Here is a 22,043-nt window from a genome sequence, read left to right as displayed (position 1 = left end):
TGTATTTGGATGCAAGTTCTTTCTCCTTAACAATTGGAAGGATAACCTTGGTAAATTCGATGCTAAATCTAATGAAGTTCTCTTCTTAGGATATTCTACTTCTAGAAAAACTTTTCAAATACTTAACAAACACACTCTGACTATAGTAGAATCAATTCATATTTCTTTTAATGAAAATAACCCCAATTTTGTAGAGATAAAAGTGTTTGACTGTGCAGGTATTCTAGATAAAACTCTCCTAGAAGACAAAAAACCAACTAAAGACATAAATCAAATTGAAGAAAAAGACAAAGATAAAAATGAATACAAAAACAATGATGAAGTTGAGGAAACAAATAATCATCAAGATCTACCAATAGATTAAAAAAACAACAATAGACCATTCAATCCATAACGTAATATGGGACATATATAAGGGGGTAACCACTTGACACTCCTTTAACCAGGTATGTAATTTTATGGATTTTGTTAGCCAAGTTTAGCCAAATGATGTCAATTGATATCTCATTGATGAACATTAGTCTCATGCTATATAAAAAGAGCTAAATCAATTTAAGAGAAATAATGTTTGAGAACGTGTTCCCAGACCTATGACGAATCTATTGATTGAAAAAAAATGAGTTTTTTGCAACAAACTTAACAACAACGGAATTTTTTTAAGAAATAAAGAAATACTTCTTTACAAAGGATATAATAAATAGAAATGAATAAATTTTTATGAGACCCGTGCCCATGTAGCTATATCATAAGCCATAAGAATGTTTTTAACTTTTGATGCGTTATGAATTTCAAACTCTTCTGAATGGATGTAAAAAACATGTTTTCAAATTGTTACATGCAAGAGGAATGGTATGTTTATCATCGCTTTAGCTTCAAATTTTTCTCTTTTCATAATAATTTCTTTGAGATGAAAAAGTCTCCTTACATTTTAAAACAAGTCTCCCGCACTTGGTATGATTGTTTAAGTAAGTTTTTGCTTCAAAATTAATTTCAAAGCGGAAAGCTTATACAACAATTTTTATTAAAAATTTTGAGCATGACATTTTACATGTGAAAAATTATATTTATAACATCATATTCGGTGCTACTAACTAGTCTTTATGTAAGGATTTCTCTGATATAATGCAAAGTGAATTTGTAATGTCTAAGATGAATGAGCTTTGGTACTGCATTGAATTGCAAATTAATCAATCAAAAAAAGGAACCATCATAAATCAAGTAAAATATTGCAAAAAGATTCTAAAAATATATTGAATGGAAAAAGCAAAACTGATCTCAACTCCCATGAGAACTTCGTGTAGTTTAGACAAAGATTGGGGGAGGAAAATCAGTGGAGGAAAGCAAATATTGAAGTATGATCAGTTCTCTTATATATATTACTACATATCATCCAAATATAATGTTTTTTTATCTGTATGTGATCATGATTTAAATCAAACTCCAAAGAATCTCACTTCACTGCGGTCAAACGCATTATGAGCTCATCAGCACACGACTTATGGATTTTTGGTATCCCGGAGAAATTTATTATTCTTTAGTTGGATACTATGATTCCAATTTATATAGTTTTAAATTAGATCTGAAAAGTACCGATGGTACATGTCATTTGCTTGGTAACTTGATTGTCTCCTAGCATAGCAAGAGATAAAGAAGTGTCACGTTATCCACGGTTAGAGCATAATAAGTTGACGTGGGTAGTTTTTGTACGAAAGTAATATGGATGAAACAACAAATAAGTGGTTATGGGATTAATCTTGAAACTTTTTTGATTAAGTGCATCAACACCATTTTATTAGGGGTCATGTCAAAAAAGAGGATTGCATTATTGGGTTTTTGTCTTTATCTAATCAACTAGAATATATTTTTAGTAAGCCATTTCCTAAAGAGAACTTCTTTTTCATAAGAACTGAGTTAGAAATTCTAAAATAATCATGCATTGATTAAATTATTATGTGATTATTTTCCTTTTTCTTCTCTCTCTCTCTCTCTCTCTCTCTCTCTCTCTCTCTCTCTCTCTCTCTCTCTCTCTCTCTCTCTCTCTCTCTCTCTCTCTCTCTCTCTCTCTCTCTCTCTCTCTCAATGTGAAATATGTGTTATATATGTTGGTTATTTGTTTATTTTCTCATTCATCTTATTTTCCCTGTTTTTTTAATTATATCAAAAGCGGATAAGTATACTATCATTTAATGTAATGTATACTCTCTTTATTAGTGAGGGAAAGTTAACAACTACAAACCTTTCTATCTTAATCTTTTTTTACCACCTCCCTGAGAAATACATTGTCATCATAAAAAAGGAAGAGTATGAGGTTTTATGTGATGTACAGATAAATATGGTTTTGATAATGACAGAGAATAAAAAAATTATCATAAGCATCGTCAAGAAAGAAAAATATTGAAGTAAATAAAAAAATTGAACAATATGTTATGATGTTTAGAGCAAAGAAAATCAAATGTTAAGAATAATATCAAAGGAATTGAGGTCTTTTAAAGTTCACCCTTAATCATGTGCCTTAACTTGTCTTTATATATTTTGAATCATTAGTTTGTAATATGGTCGAGTAGCTCTCACATGGACATTAAACATTATGTTCGGTGGCATTATCGTTGAGTTAAATGTTACAAACATCAAATGGTAAATTTACACGTCATCATTTTTGTAACAGAATCACAATTTTTGTCTAATGTTATAGACAATAATTTAAAGGACTCTTTTAAAATATAAAACAACAACGACAACAACAAAGCCTTATTCCACTAGGTGAGGTCGGCTACATTGATCAATTTTTGTCATAATGTTCTATCAAGGACCATGCTTCTATCCAAATTATTAATATTGAGATCTTTATTAATAACTTCTCTTATACTCTTTTTGGGTCTTCCTCGTCCCTGAATTTGTTGTCTTCTGTCCATCTGGTATACTCTCCTTACTACATAATCTAGAGGTCTTCCCTCTACATGTCCAAACCATCTAAGTCTATTTTTCACCATCTTCTCTACTATGGGAACTACCCCGACACTCTCTCTAATATTTCCATTTATAATTTTATTATGTTGAGTCTTACTACATATCCACCGCAACATCCTTATCTTTGCTACACTTACTTTATTCTCGTGTTAATTTTTAACCATCCAACATTATGTCCCGTACAAAATCACAGGTCTTACCGCAGTCCGATAGAACTTTCCCTAAGCTTGAGCGATACCTTTGCATCACATAAAACACATGATGCATTTCTCCATTTCAATCACCCAACTTGAATTCGATGGTTTATATCTCCTTCTATTTCTCCATCATTTTGTATAACAGACCCAAGATATTTAAACTATGTGACTTGAGGGATAATACGGTATCCAACTTTCATCTTTAGGTTAGAAATGCGTATTCTTTTATTGAAATTACATTCCATATACTCCACCTTTCTTCCGCTTAGGCTAAAACTATGCGTTTCTAAAGCTCATCTCCAAGTTTCCAACCTCTCATTTAAATCCTCATTCGACTCTCCAAGAAGGACTATACCATTTTCAAAAATCATGAATCTCAGTGCTAGCTCTTGGATGTGTTCCACAAGTACATCCAAAATTAAGGTAAAAAGGTAGGGACTTATGGTTGAACCTTGATGCAAACCAATTGTAATGGTAAAATTGTTTATCTCCCCATCCTGTATTTAAACACTAGTCGATACCCCTTCATACATACCTTTAGGGATTTCCACAAAATCTCTCTAGGCACTCTATCATACGCATTCTCCAATTCATTAAAAACTAAGTGAAAGTCTTGCTTTGTCCATCCGATACTGCTTCATCACACGCCGTAAAAGATAAACCACTTCCATGGTCGATCTTCCCGGTATAAAAGCAAATTGATTCTCGGTGACTTGAGTAAATTTTCTTAATCTTCGTTCAATCACTACTTCCCATAACTTATTGGTATGACTCATAAGCTTAATCCCCATATAATTTGCACAGTTTTGTATATCCACATTGTTCTTATAGAATGGAACTAAAGTGTTTATTCTTCATTCATCCGACATGCATTTTGACCTTATAATTTCATTAAAGAGTTTGATGAGTCTCTCAATACCTCTATCTCCAAGAATTTTCCACACTTAAATAGGTATGTTGTCTGATCCAACAACCTTACTGTTACTCATTCTTTTAAACACTTTATTTACCTCATGTTTCTAAATTCGACGATAGTAATTATAGTTCCAGTACTCTTCTCTAATGTTGAGTATGCTAGACTCTGGTGAGATATCATATCATTCATTAAATAAACTGTAGAAATACGTCTTCCACATATCCTTTATATCTTTTTTTCTGAACTAAGACTTCGTCTTCTTCATCTTTAACACACTTCATTTGATCCAAATCTCTAGTATTTTTCTTTCATTCTTTAGCAAGCATATATATAAATTTTTCTCCTTTCTTGTCTCCTAGAGATTGGTATAATCGATCAAAAGCTTTGGTTCTTGCTTCATTCACCGCCTTCTTATTTTCATTTTTAGCTTTCTTGTACTTTTCCCAAGATTATGAATTTTTACACCTAGACCTCTCTTTAAAACAATTTTTTTTTTACTTTAACTTTACTCTGGACACTTTTATTCCACCACCATGATTCTTTATCCCTAGGTCTAAAACCTCTTGATTAACTTAACGTCTCTTTAGCTACTTTTCTAATCTCTTGGGTCATTTTTTACACATATCATTTGCAATTCCTTCTGGTTGTCCAAACCCTCCCTCCAAGATCTTGTGCTGGAAAATTCCTTGTTTTCCCCTTCAAATGCCACCACTTGATCTATGGCGTTGCCATATTACTTCTTCTCTTTTCTCTCCCTTTAATTCTTACATCCATAACGAAAATTCTATGTTGGTTAGTCAAACTCTCTCCTAGAATAACTTAGTCCAAGCAAATCTTCATATCCCACTTCCTAATAAGAAAGAAATCTATCTAAGAACTCGTTACCTCACTTTTATATCTGATAAGGTGTTCATCTTTTTTCCTAAACTATGTATTTTCTATAGTAAATATCCAAAGCCGACCAAAAATCCATGATGGATTTACCCTCCGCATTCACCTCCCCATACCTACGTGTCCATTGAGACACCCTCCTAAGAAAAGTTTTCTCCTTGGGGTATATCATGAACTAAACCTTCTAAATCCTCCCAATATTTTACCTTAAGGTGTTATGCTAACCCAATCTGAGGCGCGTACACATTAATAACATTAAAGGTGTCTTGTTCCACTATAAATTTCAAGGCTATGATCTCCTACTCTTTTCACATCCACAATATCCTTCTTCCACTTCTTATCCATGATAATCCCCACCACATTTCTTGATTTAACTTTTCAGTGTAACAAAACGTAAATCCCGAGTTGTCTAGTTCTTTCGCTCTTCACCTGTCCACTTAGTTTCTTGTAGGAACATAAAATTGATCTTCCTCATAACCATAACGTCAACTATTTCTATAAAATTTCAAATAAATGTCCCTATATTTCATGATCCAAAGTGAATCCTCCTCTCATGAACTAACTTTTTTACTCACATGTATTCACAAAAATATGAAAACCCTTGCTTATTTTTCACTACAACCGGACAACGACGCAACTTTCCTTGCTCTTTTAACACTGTACTCAAGTCATACAACGCGTTGCTCACGGGCAACGACTTAACATTCAATAGTTGATTTATGCCATAGAGATCCGACAAAGTTTTATGCTGACTGTCGATTTCCTAACACAATCCTCTCTTTTTATCTTTTTGTCTGGGCTTGACCAAATATTTAATATTTTATAAATCGGTCCCTATTTCACATATTTTGAATTTGACTCAACTTTTAAAATTATCATTTGAATCATTTTTGTTACAAAAGTTTTTAAATTAATTAAATGAATAAAAAAATTAATAATAAATTTTTATATCACTCTGTCCAAACAATTTTTTTTTAAATAATTTATATTGAAGCATTTGAAAATTTGTCCAGAATTTTCAATAAACTCTTAGAATGTGCTTAGATGAAATATGTTGAATTAATATAATTGTAGAGGATAAATCATATTCTTTAAATGTAAAATTCATTTTTTTGAATTATGAATTTAAAGAATTTTTAAAATAAATAGATTCTAAATAAGGTTGGTCGATGGTTGTAAGTTTTTTGAGAATTTTGAGAATTTCTATGTCACCTAAAAACAAAAGGTTGGTCGATGGTTGTAAGTTTTTTGTTTAAGAAAATAAAAATAAAATATGTTTAGCTAAAATTCGGTTGAATTTATTATTAGCTTAATTTGAAAAATATTTTCACATAACTATCAAAACCATAAAAAGTAAGTTTTATAATTTTTACTTTTGTTTCAAAGAAAACACATCACGATCATCATGAGTGGCTGATGACCATTATCTCGACGGCTACCATTCATTATTGACAATTATGATCACTCTCGATCGCCACTTCGATCATCATTCATCACCGATCCAACCACAGATAACAACCACTATATTCATATATGATAATAGTCTCATCACCATCTAATATGATTCTATTTACTACTCCGACCAACACTGACCACCATTCTAATCATTATCGATTACAACCTCTTATAACTAATCCGATCATCACTTAATATGATTTTAACCACCTTTTTGACCACCAACAACTACCCATCTAATTACTATCGACTACCATTTAACTACCACTCTAATCATCATTCATCATTATTTTAAGAGCCGTCTAAAATTTTCGACCACCTTACCCGCTCTTAAAAATTTATAAAATAATTTTAGATGCCGGATAAAATAATATTTATTGATTGTGATTTTGAAGTGGTGGTAAATTGCCTCTTTGAAGCTACCAATATAACAAAATCTGAAAAACATATTGTTATATAATACTAGAGTCACTTAAATTAAGAGAAAACTAAATGTTGTACCTCATGGCATATTGGAGTAGCAAATTCTTTTCTGTCTATTGTAAATTGTAATGACCTTTGTATAATTTTTTAAAAAATATTATTCAGCAAAAAAAATATCTAATTTTTAACACAAAATATCTAAAATTGGAGCAATTTGAATCCTCTATAATAGGTGTACAAGTGTGGCAACAATAGAATAGCCATAGAGGATTTAAGCTCTAAATGTAAACTAAACATAAAATGAATCTCATGATGTCACATAAAAAATTGTATTTATATATTTTTGCTTACTTAATCTCCATAAAGCGTTTAACTTTTTGAAAAAGGCAAATTTCTCTGTCCTTAACTCATTCACAAAATGCTTTTGAGAGGTTGTTGCCTATGCTGAAAAACTGGAGGATCCTCCTACATTCCAAAAACATCAATTCAAGTTCATAGCACTTTTAGATTATACCTAAAGATTCAAAGAAAAGACTCCTTTAACTAAAAACCAAAGATCTCAAGGGTTAGTTACTCATACTTAAAAAAACACTTAAGAATATCACATTAAATTAAATATCTTAAACTTATAATTATAATCGGTTAACATATCAATTTTGTAAGAATTGAGTTAATTAAATCAAATAAACAATTTAAAATTTGTTTCGTTAATCTATTATTTGAATCGCACTTTAAACATAAAAAAAAAATTCAATTATATATAAAAATGTTAGTTGCTGAAATTGCACAGTTTAAATTTGCATCTTTACGATCAAATATTTATATCTGAGTTTATTCAACGCAACATAATCCTCTTGTAAATTAAGGTAATGAGAATTGAGTTAAGTTATAATATTCAAAAATTCATTCGCTCATTTATTTTTAGATTCTGAATCACGTTCCATTCACATTTTAATTGTGAAAAATTACATGTTAATATTTTTTTATATTATATAAAATGTATATGAACATAAAATGTGTTTATGAGTGGCGTGCAATTAATTATAATCTTTATAAATCCAATTTTGTAATGTTAAAATAATGCTTAACCGAAAATCAAATACCAACTCATAAAAAAAATTGCTTTTTGGCAGAAATTAAAACGCACATACATCGACAAGTTGGCATCGTTTTCTCCTCATAAATGCATTCCCACTTAGTACCATATGCTATGATTTAATATATACATATTTCTGGTGTGACACATTTTGTCGTATCAAAACGTTACCATCCAATCCTTCACCTCATAAACCAATCAATCTCAACCGTCTATGCATCATTTCTAGAACAAACTATTCACGCCAAACTTCAACATCTAACCCTATAAATTGTGACCCTCCAAGCCATGCAAAAAATCAGTGGTAACTCAACAAAGTAACCATTCTCTCTAAAATGGACTCAATGATTGAAAAACAAAACAAGTCCATAGTTGAGACTCTCTACAAAGCATTACTAGGCCAAGGAGCAATGGAATTCCAAACGGTATCAAAATTGCTAGCAAGTGATCTCGAGTATTGGTTCCATGGTCCACCAAAATGTCAACACATGATGAAGGTGTTAACGGGTGAGATAGATCACAAAAAAGGGTTCAAATTTGAGCCAAGAAGTGTGAGTTCAATTGGGGATTGTGTTATAGTTGAAGGTTGGGAAGGTGAAGCTTATTGGGTTCATGTTTGGACATTGAAAAATGGGTTGATTACGCAATTTAGAGAGTATTTTAATACATGGCTTGTTGTGAGAGATTTGAGGCCATTGAGATGGGAAGAAGATCATCATCATCATAAGCATGATAGTATGATGACATTGTGGAGAAGTCAACCTCGTGATCTTTATCGTAGGTCACTTCCGGGACTTGTGTTGGCTATTTAGAACACATGACAATGTTTGTGTCTTGTGTTTTATTTGGTTGTTTTAATGTAATGTGTTGTGTACATCCTTTTCATGTCTTGTGGTTAATGGTTATGCGAAGTTATCACCAATTTGGAAGGAAAAAGAATGAATAAGAGTTCAAAGATATCATGTTTGTGTACTTTGTTCCTCTCTTCCCCTTTCATTTGCTTGTTTTTCTTTTCTTTTAGAATGACATGAAAAATGTGTCCAAACCACTTTACTCAACGTTTATGTGTAGTGAAGGTATCCCTTCGAATCAAATTCCTCGCAATTGTGTTTTTGCCGCATTTATGCAGTTAAGGGGTTATTAACAATTGGCGGATTTTATATTTTTAAAATTATGAATTTTAAATCAAAATCGTTTGATCTTGATTGGACGTTCAATTATAATTGAATATAGTATTTTTTAATTGTATGAAATTTGAATTAATATCCTTCAATCTCTTTTTCTTATCGGATCTTTCCACTAATTTTATTTGATAATTTTTAAAAAATTGATTTTGCTAAAATGTACTTTAAAAGAAACATTTGAAAAAAAATTGTTTTTATAAGAATAATGAGAGAAAATTAATTTTTTACTTTTGAAAAATCTAAAGTAACTGTTTTACTTGTTTAATTTTTGGATCAGTTTTAAAATTAAAATAAAATGTAATATTTATTTATTTTTATTTTTTGGTAATTAAATTTTGATATTTTACATTTGTTAATAATAAAAAATTAAATAAATTTGTTTATATTAGTGAGGATGAAGTATAATTTTTGGAGATAACAATATAAATAATTTTCTGGTATCCAAAAGATTTTTTTTTAGCAAAACAGATTTATCTCTCTCTCCTTAAAATGAATAAATCCGAACATGTGAGATGTTTTTAAGAATAATGGCTCTGTGTTAGTTATTGGTATGGTTGCCTACGATTGTGTGTGAGAGAGATGAAGAGAAAAGTGAAACTCTTTAGGTAAAACTCGACAACAATAGAGATTTGGCATGTCTAAGTTGATTGACTAAAAATTTTATTGGTCATTGAAATTGCAATATCATTATACTTTTTTCTACTTGAAAAAGTATTGGTGACAAAGTGTCTGCCGTAAAAATGGGATGAGGTGTGGATAATAGTCATATATTTGTTGGAAATATGAAGACTTGAGTATTTATAAGTGAGAGAATTCACTCACCTATCACCTTAAAATTTTGGGTGAATATGTGGTGTGTCTCTCACAAAGGTGTTGCTCTAAAAGAAGAAGTCTCATAATGCTCAATAATCCTGAGTGAAAAACTCTCCCAACACTAATGTGACAATTATTTTTCATTAATAACACCAATTTTTTTTCTCATGTAATTAAATGGATTTAGAAGATTAGCAATGGATCATTAAACTTCCTTAAAATAATATTCACTTCATTTCAGGATGACCGTCGTTTAAATAAAATTTATTTTAAAATAATTATTCACTTCATTTTATAATGGGTGATTCATTTGAAATAAAAATGTGTTTCAAAATAAATGATTCATTTTAATATTTTTGGTAGTCTAACAAATAAAAATTCCATAGTGTGAATGAGGATAAAGCATGCTGAAAAGACTCATGTTGATTTATGGTGTCAGTCGATAATCCTGAAAGTAGTCTGGAGCGTTACACACACCACTAATAGAAGCAGACACCAAAAAAATATAATTTGACAAAATAAAATTAGCATTCATAACATAAAATAAGCATTATATAGATTATTTTTTAACATAAAATGCAACATCACACTTCAATATCTAGGTGGATGCTTCAACATCTTTAAAATATCTTCGACCAATCTTGAAATTTTTGCTTTCAACTTGAGCGAAACTTTTATTTTGAAACGGAAAAATATATTCGACATAGCCCTTAAATTTGCAACCGTCTTGAGCTCAAAGTTGATGAACTTAATCTTCACTCTGTTGTTAATCGACAGTGAACGGTTCTCGAGCTTCACAATTCTTCGATTGTCTCCGTAAGGTAGGAGATGATGGATTTCGTATTTAATAACTTCAAGAGGTGTGTAATCGGCGAGCTTAAAGTTTCGTCTGGGGGTTGCGTTAGAGAAGGAGACATTTGCGACATGTCAATTGATTTTTATTTGTGACATTTGAGACATTTTCAATTTTTGTGAAATAAGAAACAATGGCACCTTAATTTATAGAAGTTGTAGACAATTGTGGACCAGTCAAAACCTGACATGCTGATTTTAGAGATATATCCTCGATTATGCACCATATTATCTTATTCCGAAGATGCATCTTTGGAACCTCTCCTGAATAGGTTTGAAAACATAACCTTTGAAACATAATCTTTTTTTTTACAAATGAACAAATTGAATAAATTACACTTCATTAATATTGAGACACAATTACATACACTTATTTGTCCGGCGAAACACAAAATTAAAACGAATTGAAACATTTGTCACCGGCTAAATTTATGGGAGATACCCACTTTGACTTTTGTGCATTTGATTCTTTTTCAATGTTGCTCAATTCTGGAACTCTTGCATCCTTTTCATAAAATGGTCCGGCCAAGTATTGGTTGTTATTGTTGAATGAGTCGTCCACTTCGATGATGTAGATGGTATAAGGCATCACTGTTTCAAATAAACTTGAACAAAATGCCGTGATTTTGAAAGCCACCCAATACACATAATACGATCATTTGGATTTAGAGGTGGGGAGGTACGCAATGGGAAAAAGGTTTCCGAAAAAAACTGTATCGTGTAAGATCAACACACACCTATCATACACACATGCTATGAGGTGACCCATTTCAAGGAAGTGCATCCATTTTGCCTCTAGTGCCGGACCACTAAGGCAAGGAACAAGAGACTCATAAACTTCATTGAAGTGTTCTTTATTTCCGTACAACTGTGTGTATGATTCTTTATGATTCCTCAACTCTTGGATAAGTTGGTGGAGGACAAGTGTATGATTATCTTCTCCTTTATCGAGTAAAGCCGAAACAACTCAATATTCACAATTACCATCCCCCTTAGCATTGATGATCCACTCGATGTTTTTGTTCATAAAAACTAGCATCTCGTCAATAAATGAAATCTTTAGTTTCAAGTCGGCGTAGGAGGTGGTTTGCTAATGCGATCTCCTTTGGAAACACTTTTTTTAGAGATTTTGGAGGTGGTGAGTCCGGGAAAACAATGTCAACATGTTCAAAATACGAAGGAGACCTCACCGTTGAGTTGTCACTCGATGTAGGTTTGGGCTTCTTTGGAGCACCTTTTGTTTTTACCGGTTGAGGGGGTGGTTTCAAGCCGGTGGTTTCCTAGGTGTCTAACCTTATCAGTCCAAGCACAAACAATCTTCTCATTCACCTAGTCAAGAATTGTACTTTCAACATATTTCAACAAATCAGGATATTTTTCACACGTACTCCTGAAATGCATAATGAAATCGATATATAATTCTTTTGTGGAAGAATTTACTATATGATTCCATGCATCCATTACTTTTTTCACAACCACACCTGCCTTCACCATTTTTCCATCTTCAGATTCTATCTGTTTCACCCCTACCGCGGGTTTAACCTAACTTCTCATATTCTTTGTCATGTGATACCTACAAAGTAATGCGTAAGAAGTAGAAAATACCTTTGCACCCGAATTCATCAAGGCAATGTCGTGGTCGGTAACTATGACTTTAGGCATCTCAACTTTGTCCTTCAACATTTCCCGACACATCTCTAAGGCCCAAGTAACACTCTCCTCTTTCTCACTCTCTAGAAATGCAAACCCTACAGAATATGTCTTCTCAATTGAGGTAACACAAACCATTTCCAACAATGGAAGTCTATACTTGTTGGTCTTTTACGTTGAATCAAGTATGAGCATCGTAGGAAACGTGTTGAACAACTTTATGGAATCAGGATGAGTCCAAAATATATCTCTAAAAGTAACTTCATCCTCGCACATTCGGTACCTAGACACGTAATTGTTATCATCCAACAGTTTCAAGAGTTGTTTCATTTCAATTTTATCCCCCTAAGCGCCTTGTTTGTTTGGTACTGAATATTATACACTTGCTTGATATTTGGTATATTTGCTATCATTCAATAAAAAAAAATCTTCCAGTTGGCTATATCAGTTTTTGAGTTTTAATAATTGGTATTAGAGCTATGTAAAAGGCTTGATTGTGTGAAAGAGTAGGAAACACATACACACAAACACACATGCACACACACACACACACACACACACACACACACACACACACAGAGAGAGAGAGAGAGAACAAAATGTCAACATCGGAGAAGTTTCTGCAACCCTTTATCCCAAGATTCGATGGCCATTACGATTATTGGACGATGACGATGGAGAACTTAATGAAAAACAAGGAGATGTAGAGTCTGATGGGTAAAGGAATCCTGACGCCAAAAATTGGGACATTATCAGCAAATGAGGTAAAAATAAAGATGGTGGAGGAATCCCAACTCAAAGATTTGAAGGTCAAAAACTATGTATTCTAGGAAATAAATAGACAAATTCTAGAGACAATTATTAACAAATGAGGCATCGGAGGTAATCTAGAATTCAATGAAGTAGAAGTATCAAGGATCCACTAAGGTAAAAAGGGCACAACTTCAGGAACTAAGAAGAGGGTTTGAGCTTCTCACCATGAAAGAAGGATAAAAGGTAGACAATTACCTAGGTCAAACCTTGTCTACAGTAAACAAAATGAATTTAAATGGAAAGACAATATAGCTAAGTACAGTGGTCAGTAAGGTACTTAGATATATGACTCCTAAATTCAGTTATGTTGTTTTCTCAATAGAGGAGTCAAATGATTTAAGTACGTTAAGAATTGATGAATTACACGAGAGTCTGTTGGTTCAAGAACAGAGGATGCGGGGCCATCATAAGGAGGAACATCTGTTCAAAGTGGCTCATAAAGACAGAGCAAGCAGAGGAAAAGTTCGAGGTGTATTCAAAGGAGGACGTGGTCGAGGAAGAGGAAGACAACCTATAAACAAATCAATCATTGAGTGCTTCAAATATGATAAGTTAGGACAATTTCAATATGAATGTTCTGACTAGGAAAAGAAAGTAAATTATGTTGAGTTAGAAGAAGAAGATGAGCTTTTGTTGATGTCATATGTAGAGCATCATGAAACAAAAAGGGACAAGGTGTGGTTCCTCGAAACAGGATGCAGTAATCACATGGCCTGGAAGATATAATGGTTCCTTGATCTAGAAGAAGAGTTTAGTCGAACAATAAAACTTAGGAATGACACAACAGTGGAACTGGTTGAAAAAGAAAGCATAACAGTGGAAGTGAATGCCATAACCCATGTGATTTCTGATGTTTACTATATTCCTGAGCTTAAAACAATTTATTAAGCTTGGGACAACTTCAAGAGAAAGGATTATCTATTTTAATTTAAAATGGGACTTGGAAAGTGTTTCATCCTAAGAGAGGTTTGATTATGCAAACTAATATGGGTGGGAACATAATTTTCTTTGTGTTAGCCTCCATGGGAAAAAAGAGCTTTATGTGCTTAAAGACTGAAGGACTAACTGACAAAGAAGATCATATGTGACACTGCCGAATTGGGCATTTGAATCACAAGGAATTGAGAATTTTGTCTATCAATAAGATGGTAATTGCTTCACCTTTGTTGAAGCCTCTAGAGAAGATATGCACCATATGTTTGATTGGGAAACAACAGAGATCCTATACCCAAGAAAAGCTTATGGATGGCATCGAAATCGCTTCATCTAATCCATTCAGACATATATGGTCCTATCATGCCAACTTCTATCAGCAACAAGAGGTACATCTTAAGTTTTATCGATGAATTTACTCGTAAAATATAGGTTTATTTCTTGCATGAAAAATCAGAAGCTTTTCAACATTAAAAAACTTTAAGGCTTGTGTTGAAAAGGATACAAAGGCATACATAACATGTTTGAAGACAAACAAGGGTGGTGAGTTCAACTCAAATGAGTTTGGAGAATTTTGTCAATCACAAGACATCAGTGGGCAATTGAGAATAGCTTCTACCCCAGTAGAACGGAGTTGCCAAGAGGAAGAACATGACGATTATGAATGTTTTACGATCCATGCTAAGTGAGAAATAAGTTCTCAAACATTTATGGCCTGATGTTGTGTGCATATTCAAAATCGATGGCCAACAAAAATAGTTCAAAATACAACACCAGGAGAGGCATGAAGTGGTAAGAAACTAGTGGTGGAGTATTTTTTAATCTTCAGATGTGTAGCACATGTCCATGTTCCAGAGCAAAAAAGGAGCAAGTTTGATGATAAAAGTAGATTTATTTTTTTGGAGTCGTTGAAGAATCGAAAGCATGGAGATTATGTGATCCAGTTTCAAAGAAAATTATCATCAACAAGAATGTAATTTTGAATAAGAAGAAAGTTAGGAATGGGGCAAAACAAACAAGGAAACCAAGGGAGACATATTAGAATAGGGTGATGGCATCATTGAAGATGAAAGTGATGATCAAATTAAAGAAGAAAGTGGTGAAACAAGATATTTGAGTAGCAACTCAAATAATAGTCAAATAGAGATTCCCTAAAATGAGAAAAATCTAAGTACACTTGAAGTGCTTGATAAAATTGGAGAATTAGTTGAAGGGAGGAGATCACGAGAAAGAAGAGCACGTGTGTCATACGGTGAACTGACTTGGGGTGTTTGCTTTTTATCGCAATGTCGCGGATAGCAAGAGTCGCCACCGACTTTTCTTTTATCCAATAAGGAAAGGTGGAAAAGAACAGGAAAGACCTCAATAGATTTTGGGTTCGGGAGGTACATTATACAAAGGGAAGGTGTTAGCACCCTTTGTATCCATGGTTATCCATGGGCTCTTAATTGCTGGATCACTTATATTTTTGTCTGAAAAGTGTCGGTGAATTGTTTAGAAAATGTTTTGAAAAAGAGAATTTAACTTTGTAATGATTCTCGTATGAATGTATACAAAGTGGTTATCTCGTTTAATTTTGAAAATGGTTTGGGAAAACATAACTCGGTAATGATTCTAGTATGAATGTATACCAAGTGGTGATTTTCTAGGATTTTGCAAAGTGTGAGGGGTGGAAAATGTTTTAGGTTATGATCCAGTATTTGAGAGTTATACCTTCCTAAGGTCGTTATGGGCATTTCCTATCCTTATGAGGGTAAAACTGTCCTTACTATTGAGAAGTAAGTAATTTTACCCTTTTGGATGTTTAAGGGTCATCGATAGGTCATTGAAGGCAACAGTTGTAAGGATACCTTAGCATCCGAAGGGACGATCATCATTTCCGTAGGCTACACCGAAGGGTCATCGAGGGACGAAATCATATATTCGAAGGCAACATCCGAGGGACTATGATTTATTTTATGATGATTTAATCGAAGGGCCATTGCTAAGTGTATCCCCACGTTCGCGGGACATGACCGTTATACCGTAATACCGTAAGGCAGCAAAGAGAGGTCCAAGATCACATATTTAAAGGCCATATTTTAAAGTTAATTAGGTGATTATGATGAATCTCCACATTAAAATCAATACATTAAAAATAATACATTAAAATTAATACATTAAAATTAATTATTAAAATTAACACATTAAAATTAATTATTAAAATTAACACATTAAAATTAATTAAGCAATTTAGGGTGAGCCTCCACAAGGGTATCCCACAAATAAAGTGGAAGACCTAACGGCGGTCTTTTTTCTGGGACGTGTGAACCTTTGCAACATTCAGCAAACGGGTTAGAATACCAAATCAGGGTGCAATCGAGGATTACACCGCAAAAGCAACAGTAATATGATCAGATAAACAATGCCTGGCCATGATAAAACATGAATGAAAAATCAGAATAGAAAAGTCGGCTACTGTCAGGTTCGCGCCTGCCTCGCCTAGCGAAGGCTTAGCGAATACTCGCTGCATGCTCGCTTAGCGATGTGCTAGCGAGCGGCTGCGGATTCCGGTTTTAATAACGATATAATGGCAGCAAGCTCCACACTTTATAGCATTCATTACAGAGATTATGTGGTTAGACATTCAACGGTTCATGCATACTTAAATTCATATGTAAAACTTAAGATAGTTTCATAAATTCAATCATGATACCATGTGCAAATTAAGAACATAGGGTAGTAATAGCAATGCCAACCTGTTTGTAATCGAATTGTAACCTTGAATTGGCTGATCGGATCGAATTGAGCGGAAGTGACCTTGCCGCCGCCGGCTTTTCCTTCAGGGCTTCCTTTAGGGTTTTCCGTCTGTGAGCGCTAGGGTTTGCTTGCTAGAGTTCTCCTCTCTCCTTTTTTCGTCTCCTTTTCATTACTGAAGTGCTGGTATTTATAATGCCCTTTTTCATGACCTAATGGGCTCAGACCAAAGCCCGAAATTTTTTGTTGTCTGTCAGCTTCGCTAGGCGAGCTGGTAGCGAACGTTTGCTTCGCTAGGCGAGCGTGTAGCGAACGTTCGCTAGGCGAGCGTGTAGCGAACGTAACGTTCGCTAGGCGAGCGTGTAGCGAACAGGCCATTTTGGGCCATTTTCTGGATTGGGCCATTCGTGAGCTGGGCCTTTGTCCCTTTAAGATCAGTGCCATAAAATGAGTCGGAATGCCCTTGAAAAATATCTTGAACTATTGATGGGCAAATTTTGGGGTATGCCAGCTGCCCCTGTTCAATATTCTTGAACCGAGAGAGTTAGGATGGTATGTACGCCATTCGTGGTCTGGAGGTGGAAGATTATTGAACACTTAGAACGCCCCAAAAATTTGCATTTGTCAATTAGTTAGTCTTGATGGAGATGGGCTTAAAGATGCCATCCAGGAAGTTTGATGATGAGAGCTTCAGATTGTGTCGTACGTTAGACGATATCTGAAGACATGGGTGTCATACCGGGTCGTACGTTAGACCATATAGTGAGTCCTCCATTATTCTGTCGACTTCACCGGGGAGTCAGAGTGTGTTATACGCTGCTGGGGATAAAGAAATCAGAATGGATCACACGCTAGACCGTATCTGAATACCAGAGTGAGTTGTTCATTAGGCGGATGACCTTACTGGGGAGGAAAGATCAGAATGGATCGTACACTAGATCTTATCCAAGTTGCGGAATGAGCCGTTCGTTAGGCTGTGCTTGGGGATGAGAGGTCAGAATGGATCGTACGCTAGATCGCATACTAGGTAGCACCTGAGGACTTGAAGGTCTAATTGGGTCGTACATTAGACTGTATGTGAGCAGAATCAGCCGTCCGTTAGGCTGGATCTGATGATGAAAAGGGGGTAGTCGTACGCTAGACTACAATTCAGAAATGTACCTGTCACTAGGTAGCATCTGAGCAGATGAAGGTCTAACTGGGTCGTACATTAAACCGTATCTGTCCCTAGGTAGCATCTGAGGAGATGAAGGTCTAACTTGGTCGTACATTAGACTGTATTCGAGCAGAATCTGGTCTAACTTGATCGTACATTAGACTGTATTTGATGACTGGAAGGTCTAACTTGGTCGTACATTAGACTGTATTTGATGACTGGAAGGTCTAACTTGGTCGTACATTAGACTGTATTTGCAGAATCTGACTTGAAGGTCTAACTTGGTCGTACATTAGACTGTCTTTGAATGGTTGAAGGTCAGAATGGATCGTACGCTAGATCGTATCTGAGTTGTCGAAGGTCAGAATGGATCGTACGCTAGATCGTATTTGAGTTGAAGGAGTCATATGTTAAGATGAATCAGGATGAACCGTACGCTAGGCTATATCTGATAGTATTTGTGTATGCTGTATTTGCAATGCATATTTGGGATGAGCTTATAGATGCCATCGTTAGGAGGATGTCCGAATGAATGTTGTCATGGAGTGTATCTGAAAGATGTAGTTGAATCCTGAATGTAATTGATAAGGATGTCCGTCTGAATGGACCTTTGTTTTGATTGTATCAAGAGGATACTTGACCTGAAAAATAAAGTTAGCTTCATGCCATGTCATGATGCATGAGATGCAAATGTTGTATGCATGCGTATGCTGTGAAATGATGTAATGAGTGAATTATGCGTCTGGAATAAATGAGAGCATTGCATACATGTATATGTTATGAAATGATGTAATGTATATGATGCGGAACGAAAATTGTATGTAGGTATGTGATGTGAAATGATGTAATGAATGCACTATGGGTCTGAAACGTTCTTCCAGGGGACTCTACTGGGGAAATAAATCTCAGTCTTCTGGTCGGAGATATTTGTATTGATGACCCTTCCTTAGCTAGGGATGCTTGATTTCTGTATGATGGTAGAAATGTTCAACAGAAGCCTGGCTGGGGGTGGAAGAGATGACCCATTTGTCTAGTAATGTCACTCTCTTCTGGAATGACTGGCTTTGCTGGGGAATAGTATTAGCAACGGATTCATTGGAAAGCATGATTAGACCTTCTCCTCGATCCTGAAGTCTAGTAGTAATTACTATTTCTGTTTTAGGCATGCAATTTTTTTTTGTAAACCTTGATCATATTCAAATGCATAAATCAATTCAAATTAAATCAATGGACGTTTACGCAAACAAAACAGAAAAGTAAAAATGAAATCATCTTTTTGGAAACAAAATTATATTGATTTGAAAGAGGGCCTATAAACAGGCAATTTGTGTACAAGGAGACAAAATCCTAGGAAGAGGAAATTGTCAAGAAAACAAAGAGACAGCTATGCCGAAAACGTCCTATTGAATTTAATTCCACTACTGCCATTATGTCTTCAAGCCTCTCATCTCCTGCTGTCGGATAGAAGTGATTAGCTTGTTCAGTCCTTTGAACTTGGATGAAGCTGTCTGAGAACGGGACATAGTCATACGCTTTAATCCCTAATTTTTGCCTGGACCGCCTTTTCAGGTTTTCAATCCACCAGAATACCCCTTTTTGCCCAAGCCGCCTTTTCAGGTTTTCGACTTGCCGGGTGCACATTTTTTTATGTTTATCCCTAATTTTTGCCCGAACCTTTTTTGGTTCGCCGGGATGCCCTTACTTTTGCCTAGGTACGTCGACCTAGCAGGTCTCTTTTATGCGTAGTATTTTTTGACTATGTCTGCGTTCACGGGATGCGGGAAGTCTTCGCCGTCCATTGTAGCTAGTATCATGGCTCCACCAGAGAATACCTTCTTAACTACAAACGGCCCTTCGTACGTGGGAATCCATTTGCCTCTGGGATCACCTTGTGGTAGAATGATACGCTTAAGCACCAAGTCGCCAGTTTGATATACCTGTCTCTTGACTCTTTTGTTAAATGCCTGGGTCATGCGCTTCTGATATATCTGTCCATGACAAACAGCCGCAAGTCTCTTCTCATCAATCAAGTTTATCTGATCGAGCCGAGTCTGAATCCATTCATCTTCATCTAAGCCCGCCTCTTTCATGATTCTTAGAGAGGGAATCTGAACTTCCACTGGTAAAACAGCTTCCATTCCGTAGACTAAAGAGAAAGGAGTTGCTCCTGTCGAAGTGCGTACTGAAGTGCGATAACCGTGAAGAGCAAATGGTAACATCTCATGCCAGTCTTTGTACGTCACCGTCATCTTTTGTATGATCTTCTTGATATTCTTATTAGCAGCTTCTACAGCGCCATTCATCTTTGGTCGGTACGGAGAAGAGTTATGGTGCTTTACGTTGAACTGCGTGCAGAGTTCAGTAATCATCTTGTTGTTCAAATTAGTACCATTGTCAGTAATAATTCTTTCAGGGATGCCATACCGACAAATAAGACTATTCTTGATGAACCGTGCCACCACATTCTTGGTGACAGAAGCAAATGAGGCGGCCTCTACCCACTTTGTAAAGTAATCAATAGCAACAAGGATGAAACGATGTCCATTAGAAGCAGTAGGTTTAATCTCCCCAATCATATCAATGCCCCACATTGCAAAGGGCCAAGGTGCGGTCAACACGTTCAGTGGAGCAGGAGGTGCATGTATTTTATCCGCATATGTCTGGCACTTGTGACAGGTTCTGGAGTGATGATGGCAATCAGCTTCCATAGTAGACCAATAATACCATGATCTCAGAATCTTCTTGGCCATTGTATGTCCGCTAGAATGAGTCCCGAAAATACCGCCGTGCATGTCTTCCATAATCTCTTCTGCTTCCTTTTTATCCACACAGCGAATCAAAGTTGAGTCATGATTACGTTTGTATAATACTCCATTACTCAGAAAGAACTTAGCGGAGAACTTCCTCAGGAATTTTTTGTCATTGATGGATGCCCCTTCAGGGTATTCCTGAGCTTCTAAATATCTTTTTACTTCGTGGAACCAAGGTTTCTCTTCCACTTCATCAGTATTAAGCTCATAAAAATGTGTTGGTTCATCCAATCGCTCAATGGTGATCATGGGAGCTTCATTGTCCCATCTGACTCTGAACATAGATGACATGGTAGCCAATGCGTCTGCCAACTGATTCTCTTCTCGTGGGATATGTTCGAATGTAACCTCTTCAAAGTATGGGATTAATGTCATCACCCGTTCTCGGTAAGGGATGAGATTCGGATGCTTAGTGTCCCATTCTCCTTTGATCTGACTGATTACTAATGCTGAGTCTCCGTACACACTCAAAAACTTGACCCGCCGGTCTATAGCAGCCTTGAGTCCCAAAATACATGCTTCATACTCAGCCATATTATTGGTACAATGAAAACATAGTCTAGCAGTGAAAGGCGTATGGTAACCCTCGGGAGAAATGATTACCACACCAACACCATTGCCCAATGCATTAGAAGATCCATCAAAAACCATAGTCCATCGGGATCCTAGTTCGGGTCCTTCATCCGGTCCAGGTTCTTCATAATCAGTAACAAGCATGACATCCTCATCTGGGAACTCAAAATTCATAGATTGGTAATCATCCACTGCTTGATGAGCCAAATGATCGGCTAGCACGCTTCCTTTGATTGCTTTCTGGGTAGTATACTGGATGTCGTACTCTGTTAGAATCATCTGCCATCTTGCTATTCTTCCGGAGAGAGCGGGTTTCTCAAATATGTATTTGATAGGATCCATCTTAGAAATCAATAAAGTGGTGTGATTCAACATATACTGTCTCAGTCGGCGAGCAACCCAGGCCAAAGCACAACAAGTTTTCTCGAGCAGTGAGTATCTTGTTTCACAGTCGGTAAACTTTTTTCTAAGGTAGTAAATGGCATGCTCTTTTCGACCAGACTCGTCATGTTGCCCCAACACACACCCCATTGAATTTTCTAACACGGTCAAATACATGATTAGAGGTCTTCCTTCAA

At 35.2% G+C, this 22,043-nt stretch overlaps 1 protein-coding gene across 1 annotated transcript; it reads left to right on the top strand.

The window, feature by feature from the left end:
- Positions 1–8,172: 8,172 nt before the first annotated feature.
- On the top strand, positions 8,173–8,917 carry LOC127127366 (senescence associated gene 20). Its single transcript, XM_051056527.1, has one exon. It carries the CDS (start codon positions 8,281–8,283, stop codon positions 8,755–8,757), a length of 477 nt encoding a protein of 158 aa, XP_050912484.1. The 5' UTR covers positions 8,173–8,280; the 3' UTR covers positions 8,758–8,917.
- Positions 8,918–22,043: the final 13,126 nt, after the last annotated feature.

The sequence above is a fragment of the Lathyrus oleraceus genome, chromosome 3 (assembly GCF_024323335.1).
Source record: "Lathyrus oleraceus cultivar Zhongwan6 chromosome 3, CAAS_Psat_ZW6_1.0, whole genome shotgun sequence".
Classification (NCBI taxonomy): domain Eukaryota; kingdom Viridiplantae; phylum Streptophyta; class Magnoliopsida; order Fabales; family Fabaceae; genus Lathyrus; species Lathyrus oleraceus.
This window is presented reverse-complemented; position numbering and strand designations above follow the sequence as displayed.